The sequence below is a fragment of the Marmota flaviventris genome, chromosome 11 (assembly GCF_047511675.1).
Source record: "Marmota flaviventris isolate mMarFla1 chromosome 11, mMarFla1.hap1, whole genome shotgun sequence".
Lineage (NCBI taxonomy): Eukaryota > Metazoa > Chordata > Mammalia > Rodentia > Sciuridae > Marmota > Marmota flaviventris.
This window is the reverse complement of record NC_092508.1, coordinates 13,792,656-13,809,175: the sequence shown is the minus strand read 5'-3', so window position 1 is coordinate 13,809,175 and position 16,520 is coordinate 13,792,656. Positions and strand designations below refer to the sequence as shown.

General features: G+C 42.4%; 1 protein-coding gene across 1 annotated transcript in view; it reads right to left on the bottom strand.

Moving 5' to 3' along the window:
• The window catches only part of Serpine2 (serpin family E member 2), a 59,411-nt gene that overhangs the window by 18,684 nt on the left and 24,207 nt on the right, over positions 1–16,520 (bottom strand). The window contains exons 2-3 of the mRNA XM_027941889.2: positions 6,928–7,208; positions 4,229–4,456 (exon numbers count right to left, since the gene is read on the bottom strand). Of these exons, the coding sequence (XP_027797690.1) occupies positions 4,229–4,456; positions 6,928–7,186 (487 nt within the window). The 5' untranslated portion in view covers positions 7,187–7,208. The remainder of the gene's footprint in view (positions 1–4,228; positions 4,457–6,927; positions 7,209–16,520) is intronic.

Genomic DNA, 16,520 nt, shown 5'->3' with positions numbered 1-16,520 from the left:
ACAACCAGAGATATGCAAAAATTGTGCTCTATATGTGTAATATGAAATGTAATGCATCCTGCTGTCATATATAACAAATTAGAATAAAAGTTAAAAAAAAACCCTAACCTTAAAAAAAAAAAAAAAAAGAGCTAAAATCGAACAATAGTTTCTCCATGTATACGTCAGGCATTGAACTAGGTCCCGACTAGTCATCGAGCCAGTCTCTATGACCTCCTCACTTTGAAAGACGATGCTGTGCATGAGATGTCAGGGACTGTCTGTCTTATTTGCATCAGGAGTAAAAACAGCTTCCCAACAATGCTCATGAGGCTCTTCTCGAGGGAGATTGTGGCTGAAGCTTGTCTTTTGTTTTCTTTTCCTTTTTATTCTGGTATTAGGGACCAAACGTGCTAGGCAAATGTTCTACTTTCTATCTCTGAGTCCCAAGCCTTTTTATTTTGAGACAGGATCTTACTGACTTGCTGAGGCTGTCCTTGAACTTGCAATCCTCCTGCCTCAGTCTCCTGAATAGCTGGGGTTACAGGTATGTGCCACCACACCTGGCTGGGTCTTCATTTAGGCTATTTTGGCTTGGTCTTTGAATATTTGAATATTCAGTTCTCTCTCTCTCTCTCTCTCTCTCTCTCTCTGTGTGTGTGTGTGTACATGTGCACACTATTAAAATTAGTTCATTGAAATTTTTTGCTCAATAAAGCAATGCATGACACAGATGTGAGACATAATTCTTCTAGTGGTGACAATAAAATAAACAGCTTCTGAAGAAGCCATGCCACTAACTCAGCAGACAGCATTAAACCCTTTTAACTGAAGCTTAAGGGGATCCTGGGCACAAGAAGCAAACTTTTCAATGAGCCATGGCAAATGGCACGGGTGACATTTCTATTCTACAACAGCCTGGTTGCAGCTCCTAACTGCCACAAGGGGGCGGCAATGCCACCTTCACTTGGGACCAGAAAGGAACAGTAAGCTATCAACAGGCATCATTCAATTCAGGACAAGGCTGGGCAGGCACTGTCCAGGGGGAAGAGGCATCAAGGGTCGAGGTCTGCTCCTCCAACAGTGAGCTCCTCAGACTTCGTTCCCAGCATAGTGATGTTGTTTCTTGCCTTTGATGGGAACATCACCCTGTATAGTCCCTACTGAAAGATGTAGCCCCACGATCCTCTCTGTTTACAAGCCTCCCATGACCCTCCTCTCTACCTCCTGTGAGATGCCTCTTCCCTCAACCTTCCATAAAGCCCAAGGCTTAGCACCATGACACCATTTCAACTGCCTCCCTCCCCAGCTAAAGTGAACTGCACTAGAGCGAGCACACTGCCACTCATCTCACCAGCCCTGCGAGCAGCACGCACGCAGCGCTCCAAAGTGTCTGAGGAAGCCTCCTCAGCCCTTTTTTGCGGAAATAAATAATGCCTACAATTTCCACTTTTAGGATCATTATATAATAAAGAGGCAGAAAGCAATAAATGGGAAAAGAAAGGCTAAGGGGAAAAAGGGTAAGAGAAGCACAGTATGGAGGCAAGAAGGCACCTGGGACCTGCCATCAGTAACTGCCACAAATGTGTGTCCATCATCCAGCTGGCCATCATCCTGGGATACCCACCCAGCTACCGGGTGCCAGGGCACTCTTATATAAGAGACCAAAATATGATCCCTGCCCTCAAAGAGCTGTGGCTGAGACAGAGGTGGGCTGGCATAAACGACTTGGTAAAGCACCAAGCTGCTATTTTACAAACACCTTAGAGTAGTGGTTCTGAGGACTGTGAGGGCAAACGCAAGGGATTCTGAACCAATCAGCAGGGACAAGGACCGATGGGGTCCTCGAGGAAGCACTACTTGAAATAACAAAGAGCTCACACATACTGGACAATTCCTAAGTACTGGGCCTCTGCCAAATGCTTCGTATGTATTACTCATGGCCTCATGACAATCTTTATGCCATATTATTACTCGTTATCACTACTGCATTTCCATTTTACAGAGGTGAATGCTGAGGCACAGGGAGGTCAAGTCACTTGCCCAAGGTTACATAGCTAGTAAGTGGCAGAACCGAGCTTCAAACTCAGAACCTCTTTTTCTAACTATTATGCCACTCACATGAAGGCAGAATTGAGCTGGCGTCGATGTAGGGAAGCAGGATAGAAAACATCCCAGGCTGCTGGATGCATGTGTGGGTCTGAGAAGGGACACAGGGTGAGAAGCAAGGGGACCAAGAGGAGCCCCCGTGGCTGGCACACGGGTTACCTGGAGAAACTGAGACTGCAGGGTCCGACAGGTCAGACCCAACACGAGTACAGCCAAGTGCCTGCGTGTTTGACTGTCTCTCTCTGCAAGGAAGAAACTAGCATCTCCTTGGGATGAACTCCTCAATCTTCCAGTTTTGGAAACTTGTGGGAGCATCTTTGGTTGCGTGGCTAGTAGCCAGAGAAGCTGCACGCTCTGCAGTGTTCAAGAGTCTCACATGATGAAGAACTGCCCTGCTCCTTGCATGATTTTCAAGTACCCACCCAGTATCTGTGTTAGTCAGAAGCCTGCTTAGAATCATTTGAGCCCAGAACCTCACTTTTTGCATGTAAACCCAAGTTACTCATCCACAGAAATAGATGTGTATGAGTGTATTCTGTAGACTTTTAACACACACTGAGTTTGCCAGAAATGTGACTACGAGGCAAATAAAAATCAAAAGGAGCCTATGCTTTTTTTTGTTTTGAAATTTATCAAGCATTTTGCATAATTATAGAAAAAATTGCATCAGCAATGGTAATAACAGGGCTCAGGGCTTTTGAGTCACCAGTACAGTACAGCCATCTCGGCCTGCAGCTGACAGTTCACAATTACTTTAAGAATCTGGTATTTTGTTATGTCTTCAGGTATAGTTACACCCAAGAGTTTATCCACGAACCACATATATTAATTACTTTTATTTTCCCTTGCTTTTATGGTTTGACATTATCTTTTTTTTTCTTTTTTTAATTGGTATATGTGGGCAGAGGGTATATTTTCCTATGAAATTCATTTTAGGATATTAAACAGAATATTAAAAATACTTGAAAACCACCAGGTGGCACACTAACATAATTTAATATTGCCATCCTGCAGATAGAGAGGAGGGCCAGGTTGGTGTAATGACATCACATAATCATCAGCCAGAGACAGGGTCAGGGACCAGTTCTGAGAGCACCTGCTGCTGGCTGGCTATCTTTCCAGGTCCACAAACTCTAGGGCCCAGAAACACCACTGAGCACGTGTTGCTGGCCTCCTGAGCCAGTCATGGTTTCAGGAAAACAGAAGGGACTGAACAGTGACTGAAGAGGGATCTACCAAAACCACCAGGGCTTGACTTGCCCTGAGCATTCTTCTTCACTGTTCACCAGCTCCTCCAAGGGTTCTCCCACCTCCCATAGGTAAGCAGGTGATGGGCTGCTAGTGCCTCCCTCAGAGATTCTGACTCGGTCAGCCGGGTCCAGGGTTCTGCATTCTAAACATGCACCAGGTCATTCTGATGCGCAGGCCCCAGGACTGTGCTTTGAGAAACATGCCCTGAAGGCTGTGCTTTCCCTCGGTTTTGTCCTTGGGCTTCTCCCTGGGGAGTCTCTTAGCTACCACTCTTCTGCCTGTTCTGTGACCACAGGTGCCCAAATCTGCACTCCTAGCCTTAGGGAAGCTAACATCCTCTGTTGTTCTAGCCCACAGCTCCTCCTAAACATTTCCACATGCACCTCCAGTTTACGGACCAATAGGTTTAAAACACTGGTGGTGGCATCTCCTCCCTCTAATGAAGTAGAGACTCCTAAATAAGTGATCATCGTGAGAGATGGAAAGGGCTGTAATGGGGAGTTTGTTAACATATAATCATAGGCCAGGATAACCTGAGGGGGCATCCAGGGTCAGGGGATGGAACAAGCAGGCAGCTAGAGGTGAAGTGGCAAACCACGCCAAGGACGAACGGGATGTCCCAGACAAGGGGACAACAGCAGCAAAAGCAGGAAGGACAATTCAGAAAACCGTTGAAACAGACAAGGGCCTGTGGGCAAGGACTGCAGAGGAGACACAGCCACAGGGAGAGGTGAAGGGCTGAGAGGTGAAGGGCTGAGCGCTGCCCCTGCCCCGACTCCAGGCAGGTAGCCCCCAGGGGCTTCCCAGCCGGGCATTTCTCTACAAATTGGAGTCCACCTCACCCCTCCACTCGGAGTGCAAAGTCACACAAGACACTGTGGCCACTCACCCCTGGTCTCGTTTTTAACCCACATGTTGATGGAATCACTGGTGGACACTGGGTCCTCAAAGTTCATACTCTGCACTTCACACTGAAACACATCTCTGTTCCTTGTAACAAAGGGCAGTTCCATTTTAAAGCCATTCTTGACAAACATGGCATTTGCCACTGTCACAATGTCTTTATTCTTCTTGGACACGATGGCCTTGTTGATCTTCTTTAGCATTTTACCAACTCCTAAAGGAAAAAAACGGAAAGCAGAAATATTTACGAAAGCATTAAGAAAAGCTTTTGTATCACAGCAAACAAGTATAGGCGAGCAGGAGCAGCAAGTCTCCTGTTTTCTCAGGGGACTGTTTCTTAAGGGGGCTGGAGTTTAATGACAAAAGTTCTTAAAAATCAGCTGCGCTCCTGTATCAAAGCGGACGTGCTCAGCTACTCTCAGCACCTTTCCAGGGTGGACCTACGCTCTCCTGGTGGCCATTGAGGGCACCAGGTCCTTATGAATGCTGGCATGCTCCTCTATAGCCACGTGGGGATCCAAAAAGGGAACTTCCAATTCACTCTGTCTCTTGTCTACAAATTGTAAGTGCTACTTCCTTTCTTGCCAAGGATTTAACAATGTGATTTTTTTTTTCTTTTTGGGGAAAAAAAAGATGAATAAAATAAGCATTAGAAAGACTATTAAAAATTGCCATGTGCCACCAACCAGAACAATGTGATTTTTCCCTGATATCAAGCTCAAAAAGTAAAGACATTAATTTTATGGCAACATAAGCTTTATTTTACATGAGCCATTCATACATGCTCCGTTTAGTTTTAGAGCACAAAAAAGAAAAAAATAAGTTATAAGGATGAGATGTTTTGTTTCTACAGAGAGCTTGAATTTCAGATTCTTCTTCAACACCTGGTGTCTTTTCAAAATGACAGTGTCCTAGAATAACCTGCCAGTCACCTTGACAGTCTTCCAAAGGGCTGACTTGTCACTCTAAATGGATGTGTCCTTCAGACCCCTTCAACAAGGGCAGGGCATGGTTGTCCCATGGTCCACAAAGGGGCTTTCAATACACATGGGTCTTTCTGATACCTCTCCTGACCCCCTCCACCATCCTGTGGGCTAGGCCCATTTTACAAGCGAGGGAGCAATGGGCTGCAGTGGCTGAAGTCACTTCCAAGGCCAAGTGCCAGCTTGCTTTGATGCAGGCCCCTTCCACAAGGCCTGACATAGCCCATTAAGAAAAGACCAGGGCAGATCTTCCGCCACTGTCCCAGACCTGCCTCCTTCCCCAATGGGAGTGTTACCACTGAGCACCCAGGGACCAGGTCTCCAGGACCAAAATGACCTGCATTCTGAAGTCACCATCCTCATGTGACTGGTAGCAATTCTGGAGGAAGAATGGGTGGGGATGGATTTGGTGGCCAACAGGACAATATTATGAAAACCTCAGAAATAATGACTTCAAATTCATGTGGCTGAGCATTAAAACAAAAAACAAGAACCTATTGCCGTTCTGGAGTTGTCCTGGCTGGCAGGGCCTGGATCACAGTAGGAAAAGCCATAAATCTTTGCAGCAACTCACAATGAAGTTATAAATCACCCAGTTTCTGAACATCCAAGCAGGGGGTGGAACAGTGTGTTCTAAGAATTCATCCCTTCCTTGTTTCCAACAGGTGAACAAACTGCAACTCAGACAGAAGTTTCACGCTGTGATAATGGAGCAGGGCAGCTAAACCTTTGGTCCTGGAGGCCCTGGAGGAGGCCACACTGAGAACCAGGCCAGTGGGCGCGTAGAGTGAGGCACTCAGAAACACGGATCCCTGCCCCTCTCCTCTTACTCTCCCTGCCAAAGGCATCAAGGTGGGGATGATTCTTAGAACTGAGTGGCTTGCAGGGGTAGGAAATGGCTTTCAGGTAGGAAGATTTCCAATGAAACAACTAAGGCCCAGACGTGAAATGTGACTTGTAGGTGTAGGATGACTTTGAAGAACACCTAAACTAAAGGAGACACCATGCCAGGGACACAAGCTGGCATGGTGCAATTAAACAGGTAATTAAAAATGGGGTTTTTCTCTTGATAAAACTAAACCTCATTCATGGATCCTTAATTTGAAAAAAAATATTTTTAGGTTTTTATTTTAGAGTTAAGTAGTTTTAAAACAATGGAAAAGCGACATCCCATGCACCCTTCACCCAGTTTTCCCAATGGTCATATCAAAAAGTTGCCCACGGTCCAGTCCACAGAGCTCATTCTGATGTCACTCATTATTCATGCATGCATGTGTATGGCTCCGGGTAACTTTATCACCTGGGCAGGTTCCTGGGACGTTCCCACAGTTGACACACAGAAGAGCTCCAGACCTGGAGGCTCCTGGTGCTGCCCTCTGCCACCTCCCCTCTTGTCATGCTTTACAAGTACGTTTAGGCCTCAACTCATTTTAGCTGTGTCCACCGTGCAAGTGGCCAAGACTGGAGGTGGGAACTGAGAGACGTAGTGGCTGATACAAAGCCACACCAAAAGAGGCTAGTCCCCCTGACTCCCAGCTCCTGAGCATCTTCTCTGCAGAAGAGGCTGACCCTGGGCCCCGGCTGGCAGCAGCATAACCTCTCGGATGCTCTGCTTCTCAGGGCTATAGCAAAGACCCCGCAGTGTCCCTCCTAACGCAGGTCTCCTGCAGGCCTCGCTGGGGAGCACAGAAGGCATACGCACCATTCACGCCGTATCTCATCATCATGGTGAGCTGCTTCTTCGTCTTGCCATCAGCTCCCAGCTGCAGCATTCCCAGTACAGATGCGATCCCATGGGGGGAGACAATGATATTGTCATGAGGCCGTGATTTGATGATCTGATTGAAAACTTGGATCCCTATGTTCGAGCTTAGTTCCTCGAGAGGCAGAGGGTTGAACAGGGAGCACACAAAGGGCAAAGTCACTGTGGTCAAGAGGAAGAAGGAAAAATGCCAATTCATGGTTCCTTCCAATAAGGACGGCCTAAAAAAATCAGATAAAAAATATTTACATTATACTCAAATGAACACAAAGGGAGGACTACTTTGTAGACAAGGAGGTATGATTTACTGTACTCAGTGTAATTAAATGCCACGCAAGACAGAACAGTTCAGATTAATTAAATCAGCCTTAAATACACAGAGCTTAGGCAGATGGGCAGAGACAGTTGGCAAACTTCTATTTGCTGGATTCCCATCAGGTACCAGGCACTGTCATCATATCATTATGTAATTCTTGCAACCACCCTTCATTCCGTGAAGCCAACATTCCCTGAGGGTGTACCATGGGCCACGCCATTTCTAAGTGCTGGGCATACAACTATAAATAAATGGGCAAGACCCCTGCCCTCATGGCACCTCCAATCCAGAGGGGAGACAGAAAATGAACCAGCAACAATAAAGTAAATGCAGAGAGGAATAAGGACAAGATAATAAGGCCAAGTGACAAGAGTGAAGGAGGGGTTGGGGTGGGGGAGTGAACAATACTAGAGAGGGTGGCCAAGGGGTACCTCTACAGTGGGAACACAGTGACGAGATCTGAATGGTGAGAAACATCCGTGGATGTGGGAAGAGTGTGCCAGAGGGACGGCAGGACAAAGGACAGTGGAGTGAACGCAAAGTAAGAACTCCATTCTAAGGTCAGCACAGGGAGCCAGTCCCTTGGGCTGCCCTGGTCATCTTATAACCACATGAACTTGATTCTTTAACTGTAAGCATGTTACTTTTTAAATTAAATATTTGTTAGTTAAGATAAATTTCAACAACTTTAAAGCAGCACCGGGGCAGAAAAATTGGTAAATTCATAAAGCGTGAGACGGTGTTGCTGACAATAATATTTTCAATTACAGTGACTTGTTTTAAATCAGCTTCATCCCTTGATTACCACTTAAAAGAGTTTTCTTTGCTATGACAAGAGGTAGGAAATTTACTCGTATTTACAGAAAAGCAAATACTTTCTTTAAATAAGAACCCCACAGCAGCAGCTGCTACAAACAAAAGCAGAATTTGCAATATTGCTAATTTAGTCTCCCTTGGAGGCCCAAACCCTTGCTAGGCACAGGTCTCCTGTGGGGCCAATTTGTGCCCCTGTCATGTGCATTTATATGTGGAAGGCTGGGAACATGTGCTGAGAGTAAAATAGAACCATTTTAAGAGACAAGGGACCAGAGTCCCCATGGGAGAAGAAAGGGCACCAGGGTCAACAGGGTTTGGTCTTCCTGCTTCCTATCAATACTTCCTGAACTTCCCATGCAACGCCATGGCAGATGTTCAATAAATACTGTGAAATTAAATTCTGCTAAGAGCACTATGTTCTACTTTTATTAATCATTTCATTCCCTGAAAATAGTGTTTATTGAGTGTAGCTAAGAAAATGCTTGTTTAGTCCTGAGCCACTCCGTCACCTAAACACTCTCCAAGACAAATGCCAGCTCTGTGTTGGGCAAGGACGGCAGCATAAACAGCACTCCCCGCCTGGCTCCTCCACACACAGCCAGCCACTGGGGCCATCATTCAAGTGGATGTTGCAATTTTCTTATATATTGTGAAACAAGCACCTTTTTAAAAATTCAGAACCTTCAGTGTTTCTCCAGAGCCTAATTGTAAAATAATTGTGTAAACTTGGCCTGTCTAAATTCAAAGCATGTAAGTGACCTACATACACTCCCACTTGGGCCTTTACTATGGCCAGCGTGGCCTATTTTGACTCTGGCACCTCTGACTGGCTCTAATACCATGACAATCCCCTGAGTTTCCTGGAGCCCGCTGGACATTGGAGAGTTTCCAAAGCCTGACTACGGAAGCTCTACTTGTTTCATCTAAAAATTAAGAATTTTGCTCTTCCTTCTTCCCTCTCTTTCTTTCAAGCAATACTTCCCCTTTAAAACACTAGAATGTACCATAAAGTGGCCATAAGTAGAAAACAATTCATACAATGTTTGTTCCAAATTGTCAAATCCAATGTGCAACATCAATTTTAATTGGTAACTCTTGCCTCAGTCTATTCTGGCATCTACCTTCGGCATGCCTTAATCTGTCCTCCCCAAAGAAATGCTTCCAGATTAGTGCATATTTGAATAAATATTTGAATTTGCACACTCACAAAGCATAAAGGATATCAAATTGATTTTGCCTCTAGTAGCTTAAGGTTGATTACCTCAAACATCATCTCTATCTCTTTCTCTATCTATTGTCATAGAACAGGGAGAAAGGGTCACTGACAGTAAGAAATCCCAAGCTCCAGTGTCTTGAAAGACAGCCGAAGAATCTCTCAAATAAAATAGCTATCTGATTTAGCAGAATTCTGCTTGGTTATGAATTTTTACTCAAAGAATCATTTCATTATAATACAGAGAAAAGCTGCCATGGGTGTTTTTCTTGGCTTCTTGGACTTGGAAGTTTTTGAGAGATGTCTACGTACAATTTATAAGAGAGTCCAGGGACAGTGTGAGAGCTGTGCAGAACTTGGAATCAGAGCTATTTTTGATTGATGTTCTGGACAAAACTTATCCTTGGTTTCAACTTCCTGGGCCAAATGCTCATCATCTCAGCTTACCTGGCTTGTGTACATGTCTAAACGTAAGCTTCCACTTCTCTTCAAAGTTCAGTAGCCAGGAGAGTATAGGTTCTAATCTATAAATGACTTTATGTTTGTGTAAGTCTTAATAACTAAAGATACTCATGTCCTACTAGAGAATCCTTTACTTGAAATAACTGTTGGGTTTTTGGACTTGGAAACATTTCATCTGTACAACAGATTCCCATAATGGAAGAACACACTAACCTGTTCTTTTTCATTTTCAAGAGAAATTACACTTTATATTTTCATGTAAGAGAGAAAGAATAAAAAGTATTGGCCAAATGTCTTGTGTAGTATCAACATGTAGAATCATAAGTCTGTTTAAGTGTTTCTACTTCTTAATAATGTTTTCACTACAGTATTTTAAAAAAATTATATGGTTTAGGCCATCATTGAGAGAGACCATAAACCTACCAATAAAGCTAATGCCACAGGCACATCCTTCCGAATGTCAGTTTTTCTTTCACCCTCTACTTCTAGTTTTTCTTACTCTAAACTTTCACTTTCCAGCATGGAGAGTGTCTCTGAAGTTACAGGCACTGCTCTGAGCAAATGCCAGGTTTGAAATGCATCCCTAAATTTACAAAAGTGCCACTTGCCAAGGGTAGACAATGGAGTACACTCTGCAGACACAATGGCTTCAGCCGTCACCTCCTCACAGGTGAACTGCAATGCTGCCCTTCTCACAGTTCACTGCCTACTTTCACCTTACCGTTCAGAACACTACGGTGGCCTGAAGAACCCTGCACGGGTGGGCTGTGGAGGGCCAGTCGCCTTTGACACTCCTTTTAAACAGTTCTATTTTCTGTTGATGGCCTTGGACTTTCCTCTCCTTCTCTCCCTCATCCTCTTCCTTGTGGCTTGCAGTGCTCCCCCAGCTCCTTCTGTGGCCTGTGTGAGGCTCTTCCTGGTTGTCATGAGGGGCCTTTCACCTCCTCCCCTGAGTTCCTACTGCATTCCCCCCTGCACCTCTCATACTGTTTTCTTTCCTTCCAACAAGAAACTTACAGAAAGCAGGGCCATGGGGCTTCAGAGTGCTCGTGCCCACAGGTCTATGTAGAGGCTTACCACCAGTAGACACCACACCAGAGGCTGAGCTGTGGGGCTAATCCAGAGGCTCAAGGGCTTGGTCTGTTGGAATGAGGACACGGTGACTGTGACTCCTTTTTGTGATTTTGCAACTACTCATGATCATTCCCTAAGTGGGATCATTCCCCAACTTTTTAAAATTAGGGTTTCCCAAATGGTAGGTGCTATTATAATTCTAATTTTCTTCTTCATTTATTGGTGCAATAATTCTATTTAAAAAACAAGTTCCACCCCAACTGTCTAGTCACCCTGAGGTTCAGTGGTGTGGAAAGAGCAGGATAAAAACCTTGATTTACTTGCCAAGTCTAACAGCTTTCAGTTCAAGATGAGTTAGTTATTTGACATTCTTAGCTAATGAGGGACATCTGGCAAGATAGTGGAATGGGTCAGGACACTTTCCTGGCTGCTCCATGGTGTGAAACTAAGAAAGCAGATGGGTAACTTCTCCGCAAGTTAGGTACTAGAAACCTTCAGGGATGCTACAAGTCCACAGGTAGAAAATCTACTGCCTCAAATCCATACTTTTAATCGGGTAGACACACAAACAACATGAAAAACCAAGGGAACAAATTGCCCCCAAACCAGCCAAGATACTCCAGCAACAGAATCCATCGATTTCGTGGAAGACATGTCAAAGAAGAAGTTTAGAATGTACACTGTTAAACTAATCTGTGAGGTAAAGGATGATATAAGGAGTGATATCAGAGAGCAAATACAGAAGTGAAACATCACTTCAATAAAGAGATAGAGATTTTTAGAAAAAAATCAAGCAGAAATCCTCAAAATGAAGGAATTAATAAATCAAATTAAAAATTCAAAGGAAAGCATCACCAACAGACTAGAACACTTGGAAGACAGCATCTCAATGAAGACAAAATATATAATCTTGAAAATAAAGTTGACCATGGAGAAAAGATGTCAAGAGATCATGAACAGAATTTCCAAGAAATATGGAATAATATGAAAAGACCAAACTTAAGATTTATTGGGATGGATGAAGGCTCAGAGTCACAAACCAAAGGAATACACAATCTTTTCAATGAGATAATATCAGAAAATTTCCCAAATCTATAAAATGAAATGGAAAATCAGATACAGGAGGCTTCCAGGACACCAAATATACAAAATTACAACAGACCCACACCAAGGCACATTATTAGGAAAATTCCTAACAAACAATTTTAGGATAGAATTTTAAAGACTGACAGAGAAAAACAAAAAGTCATGTTTAGAGGAAAACCAATCTGAATCAGCTGATTTCTCAACCCAGACCCTCAAAGCTAGGAGGTCTAAGAATAATATGAAAGCTCTGAAAGAAAATGGGCACCATCCAAGAATACTATACCCAGTAAAATTAAGCTTCAGAATTGATGATGAAATATAATCTTCCATGATAAACAAAAGTTAAAAGAATTTATAACTAGAAAACCTGCTCTAAAAAACATATTCAATAAAGTATTTCATAAAGAAGAAATGAAAAACAAAAGTGAAAACCAGCAAAGGGAGGAACTACACTAGAATAGTCAAATCAAAGGAGAAACTAATCAAATTAAAAATCAGAAATAGGGGTTGTGGCTCAGTGGTAGAGTGCTTGCCTAGCATGGGTGAGGCACTAGGTTAAATCCCTAGCACCCCATACAAATAAAACAAAGGTATGTGTCCATCTACAACTAAAAATATTTTTAAAAAACAGAAATAAATCAAAATGACAGGGAATAAAAATCATATAATAGCTTAGTAATAACATTGAATGTAAATGGCCTAAACTCATCAATCAAAAGACATAGACTGGCAGACAAGGTTAAAAAACAAGACCCAATAATATGCTGTCTCTAAGAAACTCACCTTATATGCAAAGACTTTCAAAGACTGGATATAAAAGAATAGGAAAAAACATATCATTCATGTGGATCTTGTAAACAAGCAGTAGTTTCTATCCTCATAGAGGGTAAAGTAGACTTCAAGTCAAAGTTACTCAGAAGGAACAAAGAAGGACATGTCACACTGCTTAAGAAAATTATATATCAACAAAACATAACAATCATAAATATTTATAACACAAACAATGGAGCATCTGTGTACATCAAACAAACCCTTCAACTTCAAGAATCAAATAGACCACAACACAGTAATACTGGATGAGTTAGCCGACGAGAGGGCTTTGCTTTGTATCTGTAGCTTTATGAACTCATGTTTCTCAACACATTTTTAGGTGCTGACCCAGTATAAATGTAATTCTTACTGAAGTTGGAAACAAGTCTCTTCAGGCTGTTCCCGACCCTTTCGATATGAGCCTCTAGCCTTGTCAGTTTCCTTGTTTCCTGGTTTGACAAGATGTTCCAGGCTCGCTAGTGCATTTCCTGTCCCAGGTAGAACCAGCTCCAGTTTCTTTTAGGTGGAAACGGAATTTAAATAAGGCAGCCTGAGAACCCTTACCTTAAAAACTCAACACATGCAAATAATGAGCAAAAGTCATATGGAAAAGCCAAAATCCATTTATATCACTCTCTGGACTACATTAAAATCCCGAAATTCAAATTTTGAAAGATGGGCTGCTTACACATGTATCCTATTGTGTCCTTTGCCATATGGGCCAGAGGAGGCCAGCTGGATGGTGACAAGATAAGGGAGTCAGCCGGCATTCAAAGTTGGGCAAGGATAATCAAAACAAAACCTCTAGAATCCATCCTGAAAGTGGGATCTTAACAGTGCTGGCATCTGAATGAGCAACTGCCATTCAAAATGACCTGGGGAGTCCGATTCTCTCAGTCCCCTCCTCTCAATGAAAGCTAGGAGTTTCCCTGAAGCCTCAAGTATTGAGATCCTGGTCCGCTTCCAGGATCTTGGTTCTTGTAACCTAAGGTCCCTTATTAATCTTCTCTGGACACACTGTTTCTTCTAGAAGGACTACAGTAAGTAGGAAAAGACTGTTGAGAATGATGACATTGCTACACAGTTTTTCTTGACAGGGCTTCTCAAGCACCAAGATTCTGCCAACATGTAAGGGTCTAACCTATGAGGGTGTTTGTAGGAGGCACTCTAGGCATCCTTTGAGAGCTGACCCATGAAGACTCACGGCTGCAAAGTGACAGTAACTATTAAAGTGCAAGTCATTAGGGTTACCCTTCAAATATGATCCCCTAGGAGGACCAGAAGAGGACTCTAGTCTCTGAAAACCTGTACATATTTGACTGAAATTTGTCCTTCAAGACCTGTCTTCGTTTTCCAAATATTACCAAATTTTCTTAAGATAACCAAATCAGATGAACAGCAAACCAAAGTGTATCCTGATACCCCTGGGAAGCAGACAGTGTTGTCAAAGTGAGTCAGCATCTTTACAACCTGGAGAAGAGCAAACAGGAAATGCCAAGGGCACAGCAGCTCAGTGGTTTTAAATGTGCTTGAAAGAGGTTTCTGGAGACTTGGAGGCCTCTGAATTTTTCTATTAAAATTTTATCTAACTCTAAAATGTACACTCACTCAATTACACTATTTGGCCAGAAAAGAATCTAAAAATGCTTGGGAAAGAAATGTCAACCACTGAAATACATGACAACAACAGTATCTTAAAAGGTTTTTTTCAATAAAGAAACACATAATTTACTGATAAAATATGCTCTGACATTCGAGGGCCTTTTACCCACATATTGTGTATTGTGGAAATCCCTGTTAGGGAGGTAGGGAGAGGCTAGAGAGGGAGGAGGGAGGTAATTATTACTTTTTTTTTTTTTTAATGTTTTGGTTAAAAACCCAGTTCTGTTGTCCACTAATAGATAAATGGCAAGTCACCATCTTTATCATATTTGCTTTCTCCTCTACCATTTCTGAAGGCACATCTTAATTAAGGGTGGTCATAGAAACTAAGTAAGTACAGAAAAGACGGTAACCACCCAGTTACCAGAGCATCGGGATCCGAGCAGATGTTCAACAGTGTGGGTTCCATTCTGCTGCTCTTCCTCCAGGCCCAGGACTTGCAACATGCTGATTGTATTTCAACAACTATCTAGAAAATCTCTAAGATCAAGCTAAGAAAATGGGCCAAGCACAACATTTCCACCTGGATAAGGCCCTATCTGTTTCTTTTTAGTTTCCTTAGACTATCTAAGATATAGAGATAGAATAAGACAATACTGGTAAATCTCAGTGATTCTGTAAGAGAAGACAGTGGCTGGTAATGGTGGGGGTGGAAAGAGATGAGTACATACCAAAATATCATTCGTAGTTCTAAGATGTGTTTTTCATGGGCTGACTTAGGTCATTACATCTATTTTACTTATTGTACAAAGTCCTACCAACTTTTATTATTGGCCAGTCTTTAATAGGTAATGCCACAAACGTTGATTTCCGAATCCAACTACCAAGAGGTAATCCAAAACATTATAATGATACTGACCAGTAGCTCTCAATCTTTGAAAATAAGAAAGTGCCATTTTTTTTGCATGTAAAAAAATATCATATTGTTTTTACTAATGAGGCATTAGTACTTTTGGAAATTCATAATAATGACTATGAATTCATAAAGACTCCAATAAAATTCAAATTCTTTTTAATATATATATAAAATCTTAAAAATCCAAGTTTAAGGTACTATCTATTCAGTCTATACCCAAAGCTGGACCGTGAATATGACAATTCCAGTCCTTTGGAATAACAATGATGTTGTCTATGGGTCTTTGAGTCATAAATAAGAAGTCAATGCTATCTATATCATTGCCAGTAAAAGGTGAGCAGCACGTGTTAGAAGCATAAATCAATTTTAAAAAACCTTTCTGAAAAGCAATCCTTGGTATGCAGAATTATTTTTTAAAATGTATATGCCCCTGCAGACAGTAATATGCCTTTTATCAATCAACTATAAAATATCAAGACCTGAGTCAAAAATGTTCAAAGCAGCAATATCACTGCAATATTCTTTGCAATAAATAATTGGACTAGCAATTTTAATTGCAACCTAAATCACCACTGGAGGGGACACTGGGTGACCTTTTACCAGCTTTGTGTAGTTTATCCTGTAGCTTTTGTGTGCTTTGTTGCTAATGGTTTGCACCTGTTGCCTTTGGACAATTGCTAGTGGGAGTCCGAGTCCAGTTTCTAAGTGGGCCTTGAAGTGGCTGGGAGTTCCATACACCATTCCCATTGGGAGGCCAACAGCCACTGACCCTTGGTCTTTGTGACCAACTCTTGAGCTCTCTCTGAACTCTGCATGTGGGACTTCACCTGATACGGTATCTTGCTGAGCTTCTTCCTGTTCTAATTCCCACTTTTCCCATTCCCTCACTGTTTGTGCCTGGAAGTAATTCCTTCTCAAATCACTTGTGTTTTAACCTTGGCTGGTGGGCTGCTTCAGGCAGAACATGGGTCATGACATACAACAGTAAGGACAAGGCAATGACATCCAGTTGACACAGTATCACTCATATGCTAGGAGGTAGCTCTGAAGAAACACAGAGAGATATATTCTGGCTATGTCTTCATTGAAAAGAAAACTATGATATAATCAATTATGTAAAAATTACACATAGACACAGGAAAAAAACTAAAAGGGCAGATATTGAATTACTATCCACATAATAATCTTTGATGGTTATAGCTTATTATTTTGTATACTGTTGGTATTTTTCAAAACTT